Source organism: Oncorhynchus mykiss, chromosome 1 (assembly GCF_013265735.2).
Source record: "Oncorhynchus mykiss isolate Arlee chromosome 1, USDA_OmykA_1.1, whole genome shotgun sequence".
NCBI lineage: Eukaryota > Metazoa > Chordata > Actinopteri > Salmoniformes > Salmonidae > Oncorhynchus > Oncorhynchus mykiss.
In genome coordinates this window covers 87952859-87976420 of record NC_048565.1, presented here as the reverse complement: position 1 = coordinate 87976420, position 23562 = coordinate 87952859, and the positions used below count along the sequence as shown (strand labels likewise).

Below are 23562 nucleotides of genomic sequence, written 5' to 3'. Positions count from 1 at the left end.
AGGGTAACTATAGTGAGTAGGGTAATTATAGTGAGTAACTATAGTGAGTAGGGTAATTATAGTGGGTAGGGTAATTATAGTGAGTAGGGTAACTATAGTGAGTAGGGTAACTATAGTGAGTAGGGTAACTATAGTGAGTAGGGTAACTATAGTGAGTAGGGTAACTATAGTGAGTAGGGTAACTATAGTGAGTAGGGTAACTATAGTGAGTAGGGTAACTATAGTGAGTAGGGTAATTATAGTGAGTAGGGTAACTATAGTGAGTAGGGTAATTATAGTGAGTAGGGTAATTATAGTGAGTAGGGTAACTATAGTGAGTAGGGTAATTATAGTGAGTAGGGTAACTATAGTGAGTAGGGTAATTATAGTGAGTAGGGTAACTATAGTGAGTAGGGTAATTATAGTGAGTAGGGTAACTATAGTGAGTAGGGTAACTATAGTGAGTAGGGTAACTATAGTGAGTAGGGTAAATATAGTGAGTAGGGTAATTATAGTGAGTAGGGTAATTATAGTGAGTAGGGTAATTATAGTGAGTTACTATAGTGAGTAGGGTAATTATAGTGAGTAACTATAGTGAGTATGGTAACTATAGTGAGTAGGGTAACTATAGTGAGTAGGGTAATTATAGTGAGTAGGGTAACTATAGTGAGTAGGGTAATTATAGTGAGTAGGGTAACTATAGTGAGTAGGGTAACTATAGTGAGTAGGGTAATTATAGTGAGTAGGGTAACTATAGTGAGTAGGGTAATTATAGTGAGTAGGGTAATTATAGTGAGTAACTATAGTGAGTAGGGTAACTATAGTGAGTAGGGTAATTATAGTGAGTAGGGTAATTATAGTGAGTAACTATAGTGAGTAGGGTAATTATAGTGAGTAGGGTAATTATAGTGAGTAACTATAGTGAGTAGGGTAATTATAGTGAGTAACTATAGTGAGTAGGGTAACTATAGTGAGTAGGGTAACTATAGTGAGTAGGGTAATTATAGTGAGTAACTATAGTGAGCAGGGTAATTATAGTGAGTAGGGTAACTATAGTGAGTAGGGTAACTATAGTGAGTAGGGTAACTATAGTGAGTAGGGTAACTATAGTGAGCAGGGTAATTATAGTGAGTAGGGTAACTATAGTGAGTAGGGTAATTATAGTGAGTAGGGTAATTATAGTGAGTAACTATAGTGAGTAGGGTAACTATAGTGAGTAGGGTAACTATAGTGAGTAGGGTAACTATAGTGAGTAGGGTAACTATAGTGAGTAGGGTAACTATAGTGAGTAGGGTAACTATAGTGAGTAGGGTAACTATAGTGAGTAGGGTAACTATAGTGAGTAGGGTAACTATAGTGAGTAGGGTAACTATAGTGAGTAGGGTAACTATAGTGAGTAGGGTAATTATAGTGAGTAGGGTAACTATAGTGAGTAGGGTAATTATAGTGAGTAGGGTAACTATAGTGAGTAGGGTAACTATAGTGAGTAGGGTAACTATAGTGAGTAGGGTAACTATAGTGAGTAGGGTAACTATAGTGAGTAGGGTAATTATAGTGAGTAGGGTAACTATAGTGAGTAGGGTAATTATTGTGAGTAGGGTAATTATAGTGAGTAACTATAGTGAGTAGGGTAATTATAGTGAGCAGGGTAATTATAGTGAGTAGGGTAATTATAGTGAGTAACTATAGTGAGTAGGGTAATTATAGTGAGCAGGGTAATTATAGTGAGTAGGGTAATTATAGTGAGTAACTATAGTGAGTAACTATAGTGAGTAGGGTAACTATAGTGAGTAACTATAGTGAGTAGGGTAACTATAGTGAGTAGGGTAACTATAGTGAGTAGGGTAATTATAGTGAGTAGGGTAATTATAGTGAGTAGGGTAATTATAGTGAGTAGGATAATTATAGTGAGTAGGGTAACTATAGTGAGTAGGGTAACTATAGTGAGTAGGGTAATTATAGTGAGTAACTATAGTGAGTAGGGTAATTATAGTGGGTAGGGTAATTATAGTGAGTAGGGTAACTATAGTGAGTAGGGTAACTATAGTGAGTAGGGTAACTATAGTGAGTAGGGTAACTATAGTGAGTAGGGTAACTATAGTGAGTAGGGTAACTATAGTGAGTAGGGTAATTATAGTGAGTAGGGTAACTATAGTGAGTAGGGTAACTATAGTGAGCAGGGTAACTATAGTGAGCAGGGTAACTATAGTGAGTAGGGTAACTATAGTGAGTAGGGTAACTATAGTGAGCAGGGTAACTATAGTGAGCAGGGTAACTATAGTGAGTAGGGTAACTATAGTGAGTAGGGTAACTATAGTGAGTAGGGTAATTATAGTGAGTAGGGTAACTATAGTGGGTAGGGTAATTATAGTGAGTAGGGTAATTATAGTGAGTAGGGTAACTATAGTGAGTAGGGTAATTATAGTGAGTAGGGTAATTATAGTAAGTAGGGTAACTATAGTGAGTAGGGTAATTATTGTGAGTAGGGTAATTATAGTGAGTAGGGTAATTATAGTGAGTAGGGTAATTATAGTGAGCAGGGTAATTATAGTGAGCAGGGTAATTACAGTGGGTAGGGTAACTATAGTGAGCAGGGTAATTATAGTGAGCAGGGTAATTATAGTGAGTGAGTCCCCTCTCCTAACACACACACACATTCAATGTGACCGCTGCGGATGAGATCCCCTCTCCCCACACACACACACACACACACACACACACGTGACGGCTGTGATCACACACTATCAGGAAGTCTGACGGTCTGTGAGATCAGATTGAAAAGACCTGTTCTTTGACTTGACTCTTGTCGTGTGTGAAAAGGCCATTTCACAGAGACACAGTTGATCCAAAGTAGACCTTCACCTGAAGTGTGCAGGATGAAAAGTAGACCTTCACCTGAAGTGTGCAGGATGAAAAGGAGACCTTCACCTGAACTGTGCAGGATGAAAAGGAGACCTTCACCTGAAGTGTGCAGGATTTAAAGGAGACCTTCACCTGAAGTGTTCAGGATGAAAAGGAGACCTTCACCTGAAGTGTGCAGGATGAAAAGGAGACCTTCACCTGAAGTGTGCAGGATGAAAAGGAGACCTTCAGCTGAAGTGTGCAGGATGAAAAGGAGACCTTCACCTGAAGTGTGCAGGATGAAAAGTAGACCTTCACCTGAAGTGTGCAGGATGAAAAGGAGACCGTCTCTTGATCTTGCTTTCAACTCAATATAATTTTTGCAATTCAATTATCTCCATGTCAACTCTGACAGGTAAAGCAAATACTATCTGGAACGTGTCAGACACCTCCTCAATCTGAACGGGGAGGAAAAGGGTTAAAATAAATAGAACAACCTCCCCTGTGTCATTTAACTCCTGAAAACACCTGTTGGTTTCAGATGACAGTTTCTCCAGGTGGGGAACAGAATTCTTGCAGGAGAAAAGCATCTTTGTTTTCCGATGTTTTGCAACACTTCCTCCAGGTTGGGGGGAAGTGCACCGGCCTTCCATTCCTCAGCTGAAAGGCCTTGGTCTTAAAGGCAATGACAGCTCTGATCATGTGTATCACGTCTTGGTCTTTTCCCCGAAGCTCATAGTTGGTGCATCAAAGCTGGGACCGAGAGACTGAAAAACAGCTTCTATCTCAAGGCCATCAGACTGTTAAACAGCCACCACTAACATTGAGTGGCTGTCGCCAACACACTGACACTGACTCAACTCCAGCCACTTTAATAATGGGAATTGATGGGAAATGATGTAAATATATCACTAGCCACTTAAAACAATGCTACCTTATATAATGTTACTTACCCTACATTATTCATCTCATATGCATACGTATATACTGTACTCTATATCATCGACTGTATCCTTATGTAATACATGTATCACTAGCCACTTTAAACTATGCCACTTTGTTTAGATACTCATCTTATTTGTACATACTGTACTCGATACCATCTACTGTATCTTGCCTATGCTGCTCTGTACCATCACTCATTCATATATCCTTATGTACATATTCTTTATCCCCTTACACTGTGTACAAGACAGTAGTTTTGGAATTGTTAGTTAGATTACTTGTTATTACTGCATTGTCGGAACTAGAAGCACAAGCATTTCGCTACACTCGCATTAACATCTGCTAACCATGTGTATGTGACAAATAAAATTTTATTTGATTTGGAGCTGGTTCAGATTTGCTGTTTTGTCCATCATCAGACAGTCCCTCACGCTCCTCACTTCGTGACTCCAGAAATGATTTGATCTCGGGCAGCAAGTCAACCAATCGTTTGCAGTACTTTCCCGCGACTCAACCACCTTACGTAAGCGTGGAGAATCAGGTCGTCGTATGCGGCATCAAACTCAACTAATAAAGATTTAAACAAGCGGTGCTGAAGTCCTTTTGCGCTAATCGAATTAACAATCATAACGGCAAGTGCCTTGACATGAGACGAGTCCACAGCTTTACTAGTTAGTGCTGATGGATCACACAGTGATCATTGGAAAACTCTGGGAAAATCGGGATCACCACGGCACAGTGCAACGAAGCCCGAATGCAGCCCACGCATTTCTGGTGTCCCGTCTGTAGTGATCGCTACCAGCTTATGAATGGGAATGCTGTTATCATGCACATAACGTCTAAACCCATTGTTTAAACGGGCTGCCCCCAGGTGGTAGGGGGTGGCAACAACACGTCTGCCACGCTGATCCTCAACACTGGTGCCCCTCAGGGGTGTGTACTTAGTCCCCTCCTGTACTCCCGTTTCACCCACGACTGCGTGGCAAAAACACGACACCAACACCATCGTTAAGTTTGCTCAAGGTGAGCAACACAAAAGAGCTGATTGTGGACTACAAGAAAAGGCGGGCCGAACAGGCCACCATTAACATCAACGTGGCTGTAGTGGAGCGGGTCGAGAGTTTCAAGTTCCTCGGTGTCCACATCACCAACAATCTATCATGGTCCAAACACAACAAGACAGTCATGGACAAAATCTTTTGCCCCCCTTGGCATGGGTCTCCAGATCCTCAAAAAGTTCTACAGCTGCACCATCGAGAGCATCCTGCCTGACTGGTTGCATCACTGCCTGGTATAGCAACTGCTCGGCCTCCGAGCGCAAGGCGCTACAGAGGGTAGTGCGTATGGCCCAGTACATCACTGGGGCCAAGCTTCGTGCCATCCAGGACCTATATAATAGGCGGTGTCAGAGGAAAGCCCATAAAATTGTCAGAGACTCCAGTCAACAAGACAGACAGTTTTCTCTGCTACCACAGGGCAAGCGGTACCGGAGTGCCAACAGCTTCTACCCCCAAGCCATAGCTGGCTACATTCTTTCTTTGACAAACATTAGAAATATGAAGGCCATGCATCGCTTTAGTAAATAATACCTTGCTTTTTCATCACAAAAGTATTTAGTGGTGTGGCTGTCAGCCAAATAAAGTTGCACCTCTGATGAAAAGTTATTTTCTGCCAAATGTGTTGCACTAATGTATTTTCTGTGAAGGAAAACTATAGTTACATGTCCCTGATCACTAAATTGAAGCCAAAATAAAAAAAACCCAGCTGACTTTCAATATAAAACACGACCCTTGTCAATACACAGCTTGACTCCTGCTTTCTCCCATTGTGCTATTTACAAACACATGACTGACTCAACTGTTCTGGGGAACTACGGTCAGCTTCATAATGTAAAATAATGTGACGGGTGAAATGAAGAACCCAACCTGCTTTATCTCCTAACCTATTCCACTGCAGGTATTTACTTTAAAAAAAAGTACCTGGAAATATTAAAATGTTATTGAAAAACTTCAAAAGAAATACAGTATAGACTGTATTGAAAAACCATTTGGTGGCTAGTTCCAAATACCCCGGTACACAGTATACCGCCCAAGTCTAATATACACACTACCTAGTGAAGAAAATGATTAAAATGTTGCCGTGACTGGGATTGTACAATAAAGTCAGAGCCGTATTGGTCCCTAAATTGATCAGATCTCCTGTGTAGCTGATGCTAGATCTTCCACCAACATATTGAGCCTTGCTTGGCCTGTCTGTCGTGGCTTTCCATCTCCATGTTTTAACTAAGATTAACATGCTGGGACGGATAGAGACTCACACCAGTGGTCGCTGGCTTCGCTAAAAAAGTTACAGCACCAAGTCCCTTTGCAATCCCTCAACTAAACAGCATGTTTTATTCTTCCCTCCTAGCTTTTCCCTTGTGTTCTGCCAGAGACAGAAGCCAGCCTTTCTGCAGAACAGGACTCAGCCAAGCAGAAAATGAACCGGCGTGCTTAAGAGGGGAACACGGCCCAACTTGGCAACCGCACGTCGGCCGGGTTAAGGGGGAGAGAGAGAGAGAGGGGGGGGGTGTCGCTGCCTCCACAATTAAGACGTCTTGAGTTGTCAAGAGCAATATTCCAAAGGACAGCTGATTCTCCCCAGGGGTCCTTCTCCAACTCTTAATGAGCAAGAACATGTGTCTTAAGATACAGAGCAATGAAACTAAGACACAGATACAGTGTTCAAATTCACCTACGGTAGTGTCAACACGCATTCTAAAGGCTGATGTCCTGTTCCACCCTGTCCTCAGACACGAGGTGAGGGAATGGATTGGTTGGCGAGAGAGCGAGGCTGAGAGGGGCGAAAGGTGATTGATTTACAACAATCTGGCCTTAATGCCCACCTGGTACAGCCAGGAGAGGACTGGCCACCCCTCAGAGCCTGGTTCCTCTCTACCCAGTACAGCCAGGAGAGGACTGGCCACCCCTCAGAGCCTGGTTCCTCTCTACCCAGTACAGCCAGGAGAGGACTGGCCACCTCTCAGAGCCTGGTTCCTCTCTGCCCAGCACAGCCAGGAGAGGACTGGCCACCCCTCAGAGCCTGGTTCCTCTCTAGGTTTCTTCCTTCTAGGGAGTTTTTCTCTAGACACTGTGCCACTGGGCTCCCGAGTGGCACAGCGGTCTGAGACACTGCATCTCAGTGCTAGAGGCGTCACTATAGACACCCTGGTTCGAATCCAGGCTGTATCACAACCAGCCGTGATTGGAAGTCTCATAGGGCGGCGCACAATTGACCCAGCGTCGTCCGGGTCTGTCCGGTGGAGGCCGTCATTGTAAATAAGAATTTGTTCTTAACTTCAATAGGGTAGGGGGCAGCATTCGGAATTTTGGATGAAAAGCGTGCCAAAATGAAACAGCCTGCTACTCAGGCCCATAAGCTAGGATATGCATATAATTAGTAGATTTGGATAGAAAACACTCTAAAGTTTCCAAAACTTAAAATAATGTCTGTGAGTATAACAGAACTGATATGGCAGGCGAAAACCAGAGGAAAATCCAACCAGGAAGTACTATTATTTTGAAAGGCTGTTTTTCCATTGAAAGCCTATCCACCATACAAAGACTTAGGACCCAGTTCACGATCTCTATGGCTTCCTCAACATGTGACCATACTTTAGGCATTGTTTCATGCATTTACTCTGAAAAATGAGGGAGATACAGCACTTTCAATGAGAGGACAGTGGAAATGTCCAGACATGAACCAAGCACGTGATCGGGAGCGCGCATTTCTTGTTTACCTTTTCCATTGACAAAGCTTTTGTCCGGCTGAAATATCAGTGATTATTTATGACAAAAACAACCTGAAGATTAATTTTAAACATCGTTTGACATGTTTCTACTATCTTTTATTGTACTTTTTTGACTTTGCGTCTTGGTTTTGAGAGCGCGCATTGTGCCTGACAGCGGTTGCATTAAGGAGAAGTTTCTGCATTCGTATGTTTAACACATGTATCTTTTATCAATGTTTATGATGAGTATTTCTGTTATTTGATGTGGCTCTCTGCACTTTCACTGGATGTTTGTTTGAGACATTTCTGAACATAACACACCCATTTTAAATGAGGTTTTTGGACATAAAGATTAACTTTATCGAACAAAACACACATTTATATTATTTATTCAAAACACTCAAGTCCTGTGAGTGCCATCTGATGAAGATCGCTATTTCTGACTTTTATGAGCCCTCTCCTTGGCTGTAAAATGGCTGTATGGTTTTCTATGACTAGGTGTTGACCGAACATAATCATTTGGTGTGCTTTCGCCATAAAGCCTATTTGAAATCGGACACTGTGGCTCGATTTACAAGAAGTTTATCTTGAAAATGGTGTAAAATACTTGTATGTTTGAGGAATTTTAATTATGGGATTTCTGTTGTTTTGAATTTGGAGCCCTGCAATTTCACTGGCTGTTGTCGAGCTTGTACCAGACAGGTTAACTAACTTGCATAGTTAAATAAAGGTTCAATAAATTAATTCTGCATTGCTTGCTCTTAGGCTGGGTAACTGTCATGCCCTTAGTGACAACTGCTGACATAAAGAGGGCTTTCTAAAAAGAAATGTGATTTATGCAGAGGCAGCGAGGCTTACCTTCACACTGGTTTCTGGGTAGAATCTTCCATCTTGTTTTGATAACTGTTTCCAGAATCTGCAGAGCATAGTACTGTAACGCACAAGGAGAGAAACAGCGCTAGGTGACAGTGGTCATAGCAACGCTGACCATTAAAAACATGGTGTATATTTTGGAGCAACAGAAACAATAAAAAACATGAATTGAGCCTAAAAACAAATCTATAGATTTTTTTTCAACCTTTTCAATCAGATTGAACTACATTTCATGCAGATTTTTTAGTAAGTAAACATTTCAATAAAAGTGCTATTTTAGTTTTGGTCTCTACGAGCCACCGTAGGGCTGAAGGCATGTAGAAGTCCTGCTGTTTCTCCCAGGACCACACCAGAAGGTGAACGACCGAGGGGGGAAGAACACTAATACACCTCACAACATTTGTTTCGTTCAATACTACTGTTTTATTTGGTTTTTAAAAGTGACGGATTCTGCTTGTAATAAAGAATACTATATAAAATAAAGATATTACTATTAATACCACCGCACCATTGTTTTTAGTTACGTCAAACCAAGTAGCCTGAGAGACATTGCAGGTTTGGTATAAAAACTTAGTCTAAGCAATTGGTTTTAAAAGGTTGTCAGCAGGTTTAAAATGTTGTTTTAGGAACCACCAGGGTAAGACTGGCGTCTTACTGCACCTAACAAACCTCTAACCTCACAACAACCAAAATAATCAGGTTGTGTATGCATCCCAAATGACATCATATCCCTTATATAGTGCACTACCAGCTCTGGTTAAAAGGAGTGCACTATATAGGGAATAGGGTACCATTTTAGACACGGACCCAATTTTCACCTTAAACTGGTGTGTCTCAAAAGAAACAGCAAGACCAGCCACAGGTTTTCATTTGTCCTATATCTATCAAATTAATGATATACTTTTATAAAGTCAGGTAAAAATAAAATACTGTATTTTATTATTTGGTCTATTGTTATTTGGATCAACAGTATTTCAACTGCAGGGATCACTGTTTAAAAAGGTGGAAGACAGTAGGGATCACTGTTTCAAAAGGTGGAAGACAGTAGGGATCACTGTTTCAAAAGGTGGAAGACAGTAGGGATCACTGTTTAAAAAGGTAAGGTGGAAGACAGTAGGGATCACTGTTTCAAAAGGTGGAAGACAGTAGGGGTCACTGTTTCAAAAGGTGGAAGACAGTAGGGATCACTGTTTCAAAAGGTGGAAGACAGTAGGGATCACTGTTTCAGAAGGTGGAGGACAGTAGGGATCACTGTTTCAAAAGGTGGAAGACAGTAGGGATCACTGTTTCAAAAGGTGGAAGACAGTAGGGATCACTGTTTCAGAAGGTGGAGGACAGTAGGGATCACTGTTTCAAAAGGTGGAGGACAGTAGGGGTCACTGTTTCAAAAGGTGGAAGACAGTAGGGATCACTGTTTCAGAAGGTGGAGGATAGTAGGGATCACTGTTTCAGAAGGTGGAGGACAGTAGGGGTCACTGTTTCAAAAGGTAAGGTGGAAGACAGTAGGGATCACTGTTTCATAAGGTGGAAGACAGTAGGGATCACTGTTTCAAAAGGTGGAAGACAGTAGGGGTCACTGTTTCAAAAGGTGGAAGACAGTAGGGATCACTGTTTCAAAAGGTGGAAGACAGTAGGGATCACTGTTTCAGAAGGTGGAGGATAGTAGGGATCACTGTTTCAAAAGGTGGAAGACAGTAGGGATCACTGTTTCAAAAGGTGGAGGACAGTAGGGATCACTGTTTCAAAAGGTAAGGTGGAAGACAGTAGGGATCACTGTTTCAAAAGGTAAGGTGGAAGACAGTAGGGATCACTGTTTCAAAAGGTAAGGTGGAGGACAGTAGGGATCACTGTTTCAAAAGGTAAGGTGGAAGACAGTAGGGATCACTGTTTCAAAAGGTGGAGGACAGTAGGGATCACTGTTTCAAAAGGTGGAAGACAGTAGGGATCACTGTTTCAAAAGGTAAGGTGGAGGACAGTAGGGGTCACTGTTTCAAAAGGTAAGGTGGAAGACAGTAGGGGTCACTGTTTCAAAAGGTGGAGGACAGTAGGGGTCACTGTTTCAAAAGGTAAGGTGGAGGACAGTAGGGGTCACTGTTTCAAAAGGTAAGGTGGAAGACAGTAGGGGTCACTGTTTCAAAAGGTGGAGGACAGTAGGGGTCACTGTTTCAAAAGGTAAGGTGGAGGACAGTAGGGGTCACTGTTTCAAAAGGTAAGGTGGAAGACAGTAGGGGTCACTGTTTCAAAAGGTGGAGGACAGTAGGGGTCACTGTTTCAAAAGGTAAGGTGGAAGACAGTAGGGGTCACTGTTTCAAAAGGTGGAAGACAGTAGGGGTCACTGTTTCAAAAGGTGGAGGACAGTAGGGATCACTGTTTCAAAAGGTGGAAGACAGTAGGGGTCACTGTTTCAAAAGGTGGAAGACAGTAGGGATCACTGTTTCAAAAGGTGGAAGACAGTAGGGGTCACTGTTTCAAAAGGTGGAAGACAGTAGGGATCACTGTTTCAGAAGGTGGAGGACAGTAGGGATCACTGTTTCAAAAGGTAAGGTGGAGGACAGTAGGGGTCACTGTTTCAAAAGGTAAGGTGGAAGACAGTAGGGATCACTGTTTCAAAAGGTGGAAGACAGTAGGGGTCACTGTTTCAAAAGGTGGAAGACAGTAGGGATCACTGTTTCAAAAGGTGGAAGACAGTAGGGATCACTGTTTCAAAAGGTAAGGTGGAAGACAGTAGGGATCACTGTTTCAAAAGGTGGAAGACAGTAGGGATCACTGTTTCAAAAGGTGGAGGACAGTAGGGATCACTGTTTCAGAAGGTGGAGGATAGTAGGGATCACTGTTTCAAAAGGTGGAAGACAGTAGGTATCACTGTTTCAAAAGGTAAGGTGGAAGACAGTAGGGATCACTGTTTCAAAAGGTGGAAGACAGTAGGGATCACTGTTTCAGAAGGTAAGGTGGAAGACAGTAGGGATCACTGTTTCAAAAGGTGGAAGACAGTAGGGATCACTGTTTCAGAAGGTAAGGTGGAGGACAGTAGGGATCACTGTTTCAGAAGGTAAGGTGGAGGACAGTAGGGGTCACTGTTTCAAAAGGTGGAAGACAGTAGGGATCACTGTTTCAAAAGGTGGAAGACAGTAGGGGTCACTGTTTCAAAAGGTGGAAGACAGTAGGGATCACTGTTTCAAAAGGTGGAAGACAGTAGGGATCACTGTTTCAAAAGGTGGAAGACAGTAGGGATCACTGTTTCAAAAGGTGGAGGACAGTAGGGATCACTGTTTCAAAAGGTGGAAGACAGTAGGGATCACTGTTTCAAAAGGTAAGGTGGAAGACAGTAGGGGTCACTGTTTCAGAAGGTGGAGGACAGTAGGGGTCACTGTTTCAAAAGGTAAGGTGGAGGACAGTAGGGGTCACTGTTTCAAAAGGTAAGGTGGAGGACAGTAGGGGTCACTGTTTCAGAAGGTAAGGTGGAGGACAGTAGGGGTCACTGTTTCAAAAGGTGGAAGACAGTAGGGATCACTGTTTCAAAAGGTGGAAGACAGTAGGGATCACTGTTTCAAAAGGTGGAGGACAGTCAGTGATTCAACAAATAAATGAGATTGAAAGTTGTTAGTTTTAAAGCTGGGGGGGTGGGGTTCATTAAAGGTGCACTACACTGTTATCACTACTAACTGTTGGTCTCCACCAATAGCAGGTGTCAGCCGATGCCTATTGAACATCTGGACAACCTTTTGACTGATACACCTTTAATTATCACCAGACAGAATTTAAAAAAGGCAGAAATTAAACAGGGCAGAAATAAAACAGGGCAGAATTAAAACAAGGCAGAAATTAAAACAAGGCAGAACTAAAACAAGGCAGAAATAAAACAAGGCAGAAATAAAACAGGGCAGAAATAAAACAAGGCAGAAAGAAAATGAAAGACAGAGGGTGAGGTCTTGCAACACTTTTTTCCGCTGCCACCAGCGCCGCATTGCAAGGTTTAGGAATGGAGAGAAGATCAGAGAGAGAGAGAGAGAGAGAGAGAGAGAGAGAGAGAGAGAGAGAGAGAGAGAGAGAGAGAGAGAGAGAGAGAGAGAGAGAGAGAGAGAGAGAGAGAGAGAGAGAGAGAGAGAGAGAGAGAGAAAGAGAAAGAGATCAGAGAGAGAGATCAGAGAGAGAGAGAGAGAGAGAGAGAGAGAGAGAGAGAGAGAGAGAGCGAGAGAGAGAGAGAGAGAAAGAGAGAGAGATCAGAGAGAGAGATCAGAGAGAGAGAGAGAGAGAGAGAGAGAGAGATCAGAGAGAGAGAGAGAGAGAGAGAGAGCAAGAGAGAGAGAGAGAGAAAGAGAGAGAGATCAGAGAGAGAGATCAGAGAGAGAGAGAGAGAGAGAGAGAGAGAGAGAGAGAGAGAGATCAGAGAGAGAGAGAGAGAGAGAGCAAGAGAGAGAGAGAAAGAGAGAGAGAGAGAGAGAGCAAGAGAGAGAGAGAGATCAGAGAGAGAGAGAGAGAGAGAGCGAGAGCGAGAGAGAGAGAGCGAGACAGAAAGAGATAAAGAGAGCAAGAGAGAGAGACAGCGAGATCAGAGAGAGAGATCAGAGAGAGAGAGAGAGACGTAGAAATAGAAAGAGTTGTGATCCCTTCAGGTGAAATATCACGTCGCTCACTACTAGACCCCTCATCAATATTACTGTAAGATTGACCCTACTGACTTCAGTCTGTACCCCACTTCCTCTACCCTACTAACTTCAGTCTGTACCCCACTTCCTCTACCCTACTGACTTCAGTCTGTACCCCACTTCCTCTACCCTACTAACTTCAGTCTGTACCCCACTTCCTCTACCCTAATGACTTCAGTCTGTACCCCACTTCCTCTACCCTAATGACTTCAGTCTGTACCCCACTTCCTCTACCCTAATGACTGCAGTCTGTATCCCACATCCTCTACCCTGATGACTTCAGTCTGTACCCCCACCTCCTCTACCCTAATGACTTCAGTCTGTACCCCACTTCCTCTACCCTACTGACTTCAGTCTGTACCCCACTTCCTCTACCCTACTAACTTCAGTCTGTACCCCACTTCCTCTACCCTAATGACTTCAGTCTGTACCCCACTTCCTCTACCCTAATGACTTCAGTCTGTACCCCACTTCCTCTACCCTAATGACTGCAGTCTGTATCCCACATCCTCTACCCTGATGACTTCAGTCTGTACCCCCACCTCCTCTACCCTAATGACTTCAGTCTGTACCCCACCTCCTCTAACCTAATGACTTCAGTCTGTACCCCCACCTCCTCTACCCTAATGACTGACTGACTTCAGGCTGTACCCCCCTCCCCCACCCTAATGACTGACTGCAGTCTGTACCCCACTCCCTCCTCCCTAATGACTGCAGTCTGTACCCCACTTCCTCTACCCTAATGACTGCAGTCTGTACCCCAATCCCTCTTCCCTAATGACTGACTTCAGTCTGTACCCCACTCCCTCCTCCCTAATGACTGACTGACTTCAGTCTGTACCCCACTCCCTCCTCCCTAATGACTGACTTCAGTCTGTACCCCACTCCCTCCTCCCTAATGACTGACTGACTTCAGTCTGTACCCCACTCCCTCCTCCCTAATGACTGACTTCAGTCTGTACCCCACTCCCTCCTCCCTAATGACTGACTTCAGTCTGTACCCCACTCCCTCCTCCCTAATGACTGACTGACTTCAGTCTGTACCCCACTGCCTCCTCCCTAATGACTGACTGACTTCAGTCTGTACCCCACTCCCTCCTCCCTAATGACTGACTGCAGTCTGTACCCCACTCCCTCCTCCCTAATGACTGACTGACTTCAGTCTGTACCCCACTCCCTCCTCCCTAATGACTGCAGTCTGTACCCCACTACCTCCTCCCTAATGACTGCAGTCTGTACCCCCACTTCCTCTACCCTAATGACTTCAGTCTGTACCCCACTTCCTCTACCCTAATGACTGCAGTCTGTACTCCACTCCCTCCTCCCTAATGACTTCAGTCTGTACCCCACTCCCTCCTCCCTAATGACTTCAGTCTGTACCCCACTCCCTCCTCCCTAATGACTGACTGACTTCAGTCTGTACCCCACTCCCTCCTCCCTAATGACTGACTGACTTCAGTCTGTACCCCACTCCCTCCTCCCTAATGACTGACTGACTTCAGTCTGTACCCCACTCCCTCCTCCCTAATGACTTCAGTCTGTACCCCACTGAAGCAGATGTAATAGAAAGTGCTGAACAGAACAGAGTCAAAGGGAATGAAAAGGGTAGACCTTGTGTCGGCCTGCCGTCAAAGCCTAGCAGTTTCAAGGTGCACAGGAAGACACACCCTTTTTCCTCCTATTACAACCAATCAACATGACGGAACATTAGGATTCATATCAATAGCAAAGAGCAAGTAGTAACAACTTGAATTAATTCAATTCAGTTTCTTTAGGAAAACAAAGTTATTTGAAAGTAGTTATCAATTATTTTTTAAAAAACAAATGTTCACGACAAGTTATTTTGTCAATAAATGGAGAGAAAAAAAAGGTGAATGCAGAATTTAGACAAATCCAAGAGGCGTTTTACCTTTTCTGATTCCTTCTTTTCTGTCTTTTCCTCTAAAGACCTCATTTTGGGACAAGTAATGAATTTGAAACTATAACAAGACTGTTGGTAGATCAACTCAAGACATTAGTAATGGATGTCGGGGTTAATGAATTTGAAACTATAACAAGACTGTTGGTAGATCAACTCAAGACATTAGTAATGGATGTCGGGGTTAAAGGGCAACAGGCAAGCAACAACAAACAACGAGGAAAAGGCAAACATTACCATCACTTTGAGGAAAACTTCAAATGACATTTAATTTTGAACACTTATAGAAAATACAGAGATCTAGACAAGAGCCTCTTTGATGGTTAAACCAATACTGGACAGGAGAACCCTCCCTTTGCCCACCTTAATGTGCCTGTGTTTGTTTTGCCAAATAAACTAGAACGTCCTACCTATCATTGGGTTGCCTAGTTGATTTGGACGTGTGCGTAGGTTTTCAGTATGTAGAGATATTTAAGCTGTATGCGAGTGCAAGGAAGGAATAGAGCTCACCGGCTTGTAGTGCTAAAAAACAGAAATGAGTTAGCATTTTCTACTCTCTGCTTCATTGGCCCTTCCTATTGGGGAAATGAATGGGTTTTTTGGGGGATATTTAACAAAAAATAAGGTCTGGAGGTGACCACAGGCTTAGGAGAACTTATGTATGTGTTGTTCTATGAGATAATATCAGTCAGTTACCATGACCTTTAATGGAACAACATGAGGTCGCAAAGATGTTCACGTCACTACTTAGCTAAACAAGGTAGTGATCTTTCTGCTTACCAGGCTGGTCTATTGTTTTGCTCTTCAGTGGGAGGGGGCTTGTTTTATCGTTTCCCCCGAACGGTGTTGTCAAGAGGAGACTTCGGGTAGCTCTTATAAAAGGTAAGCTAAGCATGGCATCTCCCCCTCCTGTCTGCGTACCCCTTTACAACTAACCAAACCATCTGGGGAGGCAAATATAACATAGTAACTTAGTGGTAAAAAAAAAACAACCAACCAAAACAACCAACCATCCCTCCAGAAATATTCTATCAAATCAGATCATTTGTGACATAGGGAGAACGACAGGGCTCGGCAGACAGAACTAGACGATAACCTACCATTGGGCTCGGCAGACAGAACTACACGATAACCTACCATTGGGTTCGGCAGACTGAACTAAACGATAACCTACCATTGGGCTCAGCAGACAAAACTAAACGATAACCTACCATTGGGCTCGGCAGACAAAACTAAACGATAACCTACCATTGGGCTCGGCAGACAGAACTAAACGATAACCTACGTTTGAGTGTGTGTGTGTTTTAGTTTGATCCATCGAACCCTGTTTAAAGTTGTTGTTCTATGTAAGGGCGCTGCTGTTGATGCCATATGCTCCTCAAGGGGGAAAGGGCCTAAGTAATAACACTGTATCTGACATTTAGCAGACGTTTTCATCCTGATCGACTTTTAGTCATGTGTGCGTACATGTTTACATACATGTGACGTGGGGAAATGGAACCCACTATCCTGGCGTTTGCTAGGACAAGTGAGTTGTAACTACCAGCACCTAACTTCCTCACAGCTGGAGTGCTGCGACCCTCCACCAACGGGTGCTCCCTGCGGGGTTTTGACTTACTTTGGTGTTCATGCTCTGGGAGAACTCCAGTATGGTGTCCACTCTGGTCCAAGCATCCGGGTGCTCTTTCAGCTGGGTCAGAACCTCCTGAGCCAGCCTTTGCTGCAACGCAGGAACAGGAATGGATGAAATACCATTTTGAAACATAGGCACACACTTTCACTCACACACACACACACGCCGCCTGCCAAATACGGGTAGATATTGGCATTGGCGAGTAAAGATGTCAATTTCAAACCTAATCAAATCTTACTGGTCACATACACATGGTTAGCAGATGTTATTGGTGGTGCAGTGAAATGCTTGTGCTTCTAGTTCCGACTGTGCAGTAATATCTAACAAGTAATCTAACAATTCCACAACAACTACCTAATACACACACATCTAACAAGTAATCTAACAATTCCACAACAACTACCTAATACACACAAATCCAACAAGTAATCTAACAATTCCACATCAAATACCTAATACACACAAATCTAACAAGTAATCTAACAATTCCACAACAACTACCTAATACACACAAATCTAACAAGTAATCTAACAATTCCACAACAACTACCTAATACACACAAATCCAAAGGGATGGAATAAGAATATATACATTACCATTCAGAAGTTTGAGGTCACTTAGAAATGTCCTTGTTTTTGAAAGAAAAGCACATTTTTTGTCCATTAAAATAACATCAAATTGATCAGAAATACAGTGTAGACATTGTTAATGTTGTAAATGACTATTGTAGCTGGAAATGGCTGACTTTTAATGGAATATCTACATAGGCGTACAGAGGCCCATTATCAGCAACCATCACTCCTGTGTTCCAATGGCACGTTGTGTTAGCTAATCCAAGTTTATCATTTTAAAAGGCTAATTTATCATTAGAAAACCCTTTTGCAATTATGTTAGCACAGCTGAAAACTGTTCTGATTAAAGAAGCAATAAAACTGGCCTTCTTTAGACTAGTTGGGTATCTGGAGCATCAGCATTTGTGGGTTCGATTACAGGCTCAAATCGGCCAGAAACAAAGAACTTTCTTCTGAAACTCGTCAGTCTATTCTTGTTCTGATAAATGAAGGCTATTCCACCGGAGAAATTGCCAAGAAACGGAAGATCTCGTACAACGCTGTGTACTACACCCTTCACAGAACAGAGCAAACTGGCTCTAACCAGAATAGAAAGAGGAGTGGGAGGCCCCGGTGCACAACTGAGCAAGAGGACAAGTACATTAGAGTGTCTAGTTTGAGAAACAGACGCCTCACAAGTCCTCAACTGGCAGCTTCATTAAATAGTACCCGCAAAACACCAGTCTCAACGTCAACAGTGAAGAGTTGCAAAGAAAAAGACATATCTCAGACTGGCCAATAAAAAGAAAAGATTAAGATGGGCAAAATAACACAGACACTGGACAGAGCAACTCTTGCCTAGAAGGGCAGCTAGCATAATTGCAAGAGGGTTTTCTAATGATCAATTAGCCTTTTAAAATGATAAACTTGGATTAGCTAACACAACGTGCCATTGGAACACAGGAGTGATGGTTGCTTATAATGGGCCTCTGTACGTCTATGTAGATATTCCATTAAAAATCAGCCGTTTCCAGCTACAATAGTCATTTACAACATTAAGAATGTCTACACTGTATTTCTGATCAATTTGATGTTGTTTTAATGGACAAAAAAATGTGTTTTTCTTTCAAAAACAAGGACATTTCTATGTGACCCCAAACATTTGAACGGAGATATACATATGAACGTTGGCATATTAGTTTTAAAAAATGAAATAAATAAGAACTATACCACATTACTTCTTACTAGTAATACATTTATTGTTTTCGACACATTATAAAGCATTCTCATCCATTTCTGACATTTTTAACAGAAAAATATATTTTGTCTGGTAAAAAATGTGAGTGACTGGTACACCAAAACGTGAGTGACTGGCACACCAAAATGTGAGTGACTGGCACACCAAAACGTGAGTGACTGGTACACCAAAACGTGAGTGACTGGTACACCAAAACGTGAGTGACTGGTACACCAAAACGTGAGTGACTGGTACACCAAAACGTGAGTGACTGGTACATTTTATGCCCTGCACACACACACTCAACATTTAAAAGGGCAGATGCATTTCAACTTAAACCCTTCAACCAATGACAAAGTGTGATAGAAAGGCTGTCCCTGTTAATACATCACAATTTCAGACATTATTTTCTGCAATAGTAACTAGTATCTCTCCCTGTTCTTCTATCTGTCCCCAAAAAACTATAAGTAAAACTGAGTAAGGCACCTGGGCAAGCGACCATCATAGCAAAATTACAAATCCCGCAAAACTCCATTAACTTTGTGGCTACTTGACAACTTACAGTTAGTGAGTCATTTAGCAGACACTCTTATCCAGAGGGATTTACAGTTAGTGAGTAATTTAGCAGACACTCTTATCCAGAGTGACTTACAGTTAGTGAGTCATTTAGCAGACACTCTTATCCAGAGTGACTTACAGTTAGTACATTCATCTGAAGATAGCTAGGTGGGACAACCACATATCTCAGTCAGAGTAAGTACACTTGTCCTCAATAAAGTAGCTATCAGGAAAGTCAGTGGTAGTAAGGGGGGGTCAGTGGTAGTAAGGGGGGGAAGTCAGTGGTAGTAAGGGGGGGTAGTCAGTGGTAGTAAGGGGGGGAAGTCAGTGGTAGTAAGGGGGGAAAGTCAGTGGTAGTAAGGGGGGAAAGTCAGTGGTAGTAAGGGGGGAAAGTCAGTGGTAGTAATGGGGGAAAGTCAGTGGTAGTAAGGGGGGGAAGTCAGTGGTAGTAAGGGGGGGGGGGAGGTCAAGTGTCAGTACTACTTACCTGTGTTCCGACCCCGTGGTACAGACAGTTGACCACGTTGTCCAACAGGTTGATGTCTAGTTTCTGGCTGAAGTCTAGCAGCTGCTGCGCTGCATGGTCTGCTAACACTGTCATAACTGCTGGCATGGAGCTCTGCAAGGATGGACAGCAAGGAGGGGTTAGACTGTGTGTGTGTGTGTGTGTGTGTGTGTGTGTGTGTGTGTGTGTGTGTGTGTAATGACTGACAGAGGCAGAGAAAACATTCAACAGCAACAGGCAGAGAGTCATGTGAATGAATGGAGCATTCCAACCAGCTAACCACCTCTCCTAACCCCCTTCCCCTGCTTCCCATCCCCAGTCAGTTACACACACACACACACACACAGGACGCTGGTGGCTCTTTAAATTGGGGAGGATGGCTCAAAGTGATGGCAGCAAAGGAATAAATGTAAAGATATCGAACTCATCAAACACGCGGTTTCCATGTGTTTGATACCATTCCATTCCAGACATTAGTATGAGCTGTCCTCCTCACAGCAACCTCCTGTGACACACCCCTCCTCACCATCTCCACCAGTAAACAAGCATGACATGAGCTGGCCCCTTGCTCACTTTTTCCAATAAGTTATATCTTGTCACACAAACTACTCAAAGCTATAAATAAGAAAATACACTGAAAAACAAAACACAATGACAGCTAAGTTTAGATCAGGCATATACCCTTTCCATAAAGGAACATTCTGACAGTTGTATTTTGACAATTCATAAAAAGCTTTTTCTGATATCGTTTAACAAACAAACATGTGTGACATACTGAAAATATCACATTATCATGCCACCTCCAGGACACAATCGAACCACGTGCCACAGAACGTCACTTTGTTTACATCTGCACCTGCCAGGCGTGGCTATTTTGAAGTTCAAACACACCTTAAAATTTTACAGTAAACACTGACGAATGTAGAAGAATACTGAAATAAGCTGTTTTATCGTCTTATATCCGATGCGATCAATCAGTTTATCTCGCTTAACACAACCACCAACTTCGGTTGATAGCTACCGTGTGACCGTGTAGTTAACGTTAGGTAGTATTGGGTGCGTTCCAGGTCTATATAATGCCGCGTTCAAAACAACTGGGTGCATGGAAAAATACAAAGTCAAATCATGACATCATTGATCTTCGGGTGGGAAAGTCGGAGCTCTAGAAAGAGGCCCGACATCCCGAGTTTGATGACCATTCAAATCGATTTTTCCCAGTCAGAGCTCGTTTTTTTCCCCGACAACTTAAGTCAGAGATGTAATAGTTCCCAGTAGATTTGAACGCGGCAATAAAACATGCGCTAAGCAGCCCACGTGACATTTATCCATAACCTGCAACACTTCGTAAACGATAACAAGTTAGCGAAACTCGATACAGGTAAGGCTGGTTTACAAGTTCGTTTCAAATGGGGGAAAATTCAACGATCTCAATTCGATTAAAAAAATGTAAAATAGTAAATACACACAGCACCACCAGCGCATTGCCCTGGCTAAATTCTGATTCGGTATCAAGCTATTGATAGGACTGTCGTTGATACCAAGACAAAAGGAAGTCTATGCCTCCAGAGAAAACGTGTGGTCCTCCATAGCAGGCTATCATCACCCTGACTCCCAGACACACGCCTCCCCTACCCCTCCCACTCCACGCTTATCAAAGGGAAGGCTTGCGTCCTTTTACTACCCAGACAGTTAGCTGTACAGCAAGTAATACACGTCTAACAAAATAGCTTATTTTTATTAAAAAAATAAGTTTGAAAAGTAACTATGACCCTAATGCATCTTAATGTTTTTATGCCTTACTAAAATAACAACTAACTTTGCCGTCCAAACACGGCGCATCACTGGTAAAGTTAGCACAATTAACGTTAGAAAACTAGCAACAAAATGCATCCGCTCACACCACGGACGCTGTTTCTGAGGAAGGACTGGATGAATTAATTCATTATTTTTTGTTTGTCGTCCCCCCGGTCCTCAGCATTGCTTGCTATCATCACCACACCACTCACACCCAACACTAGCGGACTTTCTCACACACCAGCATCCCTTGTAAAGTGCATCACACAGCAACGTTACCACTTACTTACCTAACTAGTAGTTACACTTTATTACTGGATGCTCTCTGGATTTTACATTCCAAAAGTCAAATTAAAGTCTAAAATATATATATTTTTTACCCCCCTCAAGTCAAATGCTACTTTGCACCCCTGAGTTACCTACCAAAAGTCCAAGCCTCTGACTGAAAGAAGACGGGCTTTTTTCCCCACAGGGAAGCTTGCTACAAGGTTATATACAATATCGTTGTTTAGTCAGAAATAGACTGGCTAACGTTACTGTTATCTCTGACACGTTAGCTGGCTCCAATTCCAGAAGGTGTATATTGATGGCTAGTTAATAAGGATCACAGATGTGGATTCCGCAACTATTATCACGGTACGCTCAATAATATACTCCGATTCATTTTACGAAATAAAAATAAACCTTAATTTACAATTTAATTCTTTAACTATAATGTTGTTTTTTTTTGTTGCAGCGGGGCGGTTTGAGAGATTGTATTCCTGCGCCTCTTCTCCTCGTTGAAGCAACTAACTCACATAACCGGTTGAAACCGGTTCAGACTGGGAGATTCCATCTCGGTTTAGTTTTCAGCCGATGGCGCCGCGGAAAGTTTGGACTAACGTCACGCCCATTTTACACTCCCATTGGTGGGGTTGTTTTTTACGGACATCGTTGCTTAAACTCTATTGGGTAACTCCGTTGTCAATCAATTTAAATTCGTCCAGGCACCCACGCGACTGCTCCGCCCGTGGTCAGAAAAAAGAGGGCGGACTCCGATCAAGCAGAATGGACTTTTCAATGCCTCCAACGTGAATGGCAAATAGTGCTTTCAATATTGTTTTGCCATTGTGTGCGCGTTTGTTAACAATCAACAATCACTTTGCAACTTGAGAAGTGTCGCTAGTATTGTTCAATAGCCTTGACTTGATTGACGTTTAGAGAAATATGATTTTCCAACACTGTATCCATTGCAAAAGGATGTGTGACTTATCAACAGCATTTCATTTCGTTATCGACCCAGCTCACCATCACGCTGTTTTGTTGTGATCATGACATTGCAATTCACTAGTCTGTGCTGTGCAACCTACACGAGATACAAAGAGGAAACGTGTTTACATTAGGTAAAGGAGATACAGTCCACAATACAATCGCCTGACTCGTGAGCCTGTTGCTGGTAATTTTCCACCAGCCACGAGTGGGAGTGGTTACAATGAATCCGCGCACTGCACAAGTTTACAAAAATGACATGGAAGGGAAATGTCCACGCTATGTGGTGTCCCTCTTCAGTTCAGAACATGACGTTAGCATCAAAGACCATGTAACATTAGTCCCGATTGCAATTTAGGAGAGTTAAACAAATATGTAGTATCATTGCTACTCTCTGTAAAGGATGCAAACATGACAGCGTTTTTTTAAAACCCTAACTGTCACGTGACCCAGCGTGCCACTTGATGGAAAAATACTGGATTTAGTGTCGGCAAGCCGTACTAGTAAAGTCATCCGCTAACATAATTGAGAGCGAGGTTTCAGAAGGACGTACGTGCCATTATTCTATAGGCTACCTTACCCAGCAACACAACGCTGTTACCCTCAAATTCAATGTGCTCAGTGTGATTTGAGCTATCATAGAGAGAGACATTAATAACAGATTTTCAATCATTACATGGCTATTACACACGTGCAATAATCAGTGTGTGGTTTTAATTTTCTATACTTTTGCACACAAACAAACATGGTCATCAATTAAGCAGACCGTGCACACTGTCATTGCATGCTATTCTGCACAAGTTTGATTGCCATTTTACAATGCACACTACATGACCAAAAGTATGTGGACACCCCTTCAAATGAGTGGATTCGGCTATTTCAGCCACACCTGTTGAGCACACCGCCATGCAATCTCCATAGACAAACATTGGCAGTAGAATGGCCCGTACTGAAGAGCTCAGTGATATTCAACATGGCACTGTCATAGGATGCAACCTTGACAACAAGTCAGTTCGACACATTTCTGTCCTGCTAGAGCTGCCCGTGTCAAGTAAGTGCTGTTA

General features: G+C 42.8%; 1 protein-coding gene across 3 annotated transcripts in view; it reads right to left on the bottom strand.

Annotated features, from left to right (window-relative positions):
* Positions 1–22556, bottom strand: part of LOC110517253 (exportin-1) — a 69108-nt gene extending 46552 nt beyond the window's left edge. The window contains exons 1-4 of one of the 3 annotated variants that reach the window (XM_036988066.1): positions 22538–22556; positions 19439–19570; positions 16590–16691; positions 8393–8465 (exon numbers count right to left, since the gene is read on the bottom strand). In XM_036988066.1, the coding sequence (XP_036843961.1) occupies positions 8393–8465; positions 16590–16691; positions 19439–19570; positions 22538–22540 (310 nt within the window). In that variant the 5' untranslated portion in view covers positions 22541–22556. Of the gene's footprint in view, positions 1–8392; positions 8466–16589; positions 16692–19438; positions 19571–21540; positions 22112–22537 lie in introns of those variants that run through there. The other 2 variants (XM_036988069.1, XM_036988080.1) reach the window with 2 other exon arrangements.
* Positions 22557–23562: the final 1006 nt, after the last annotated feature.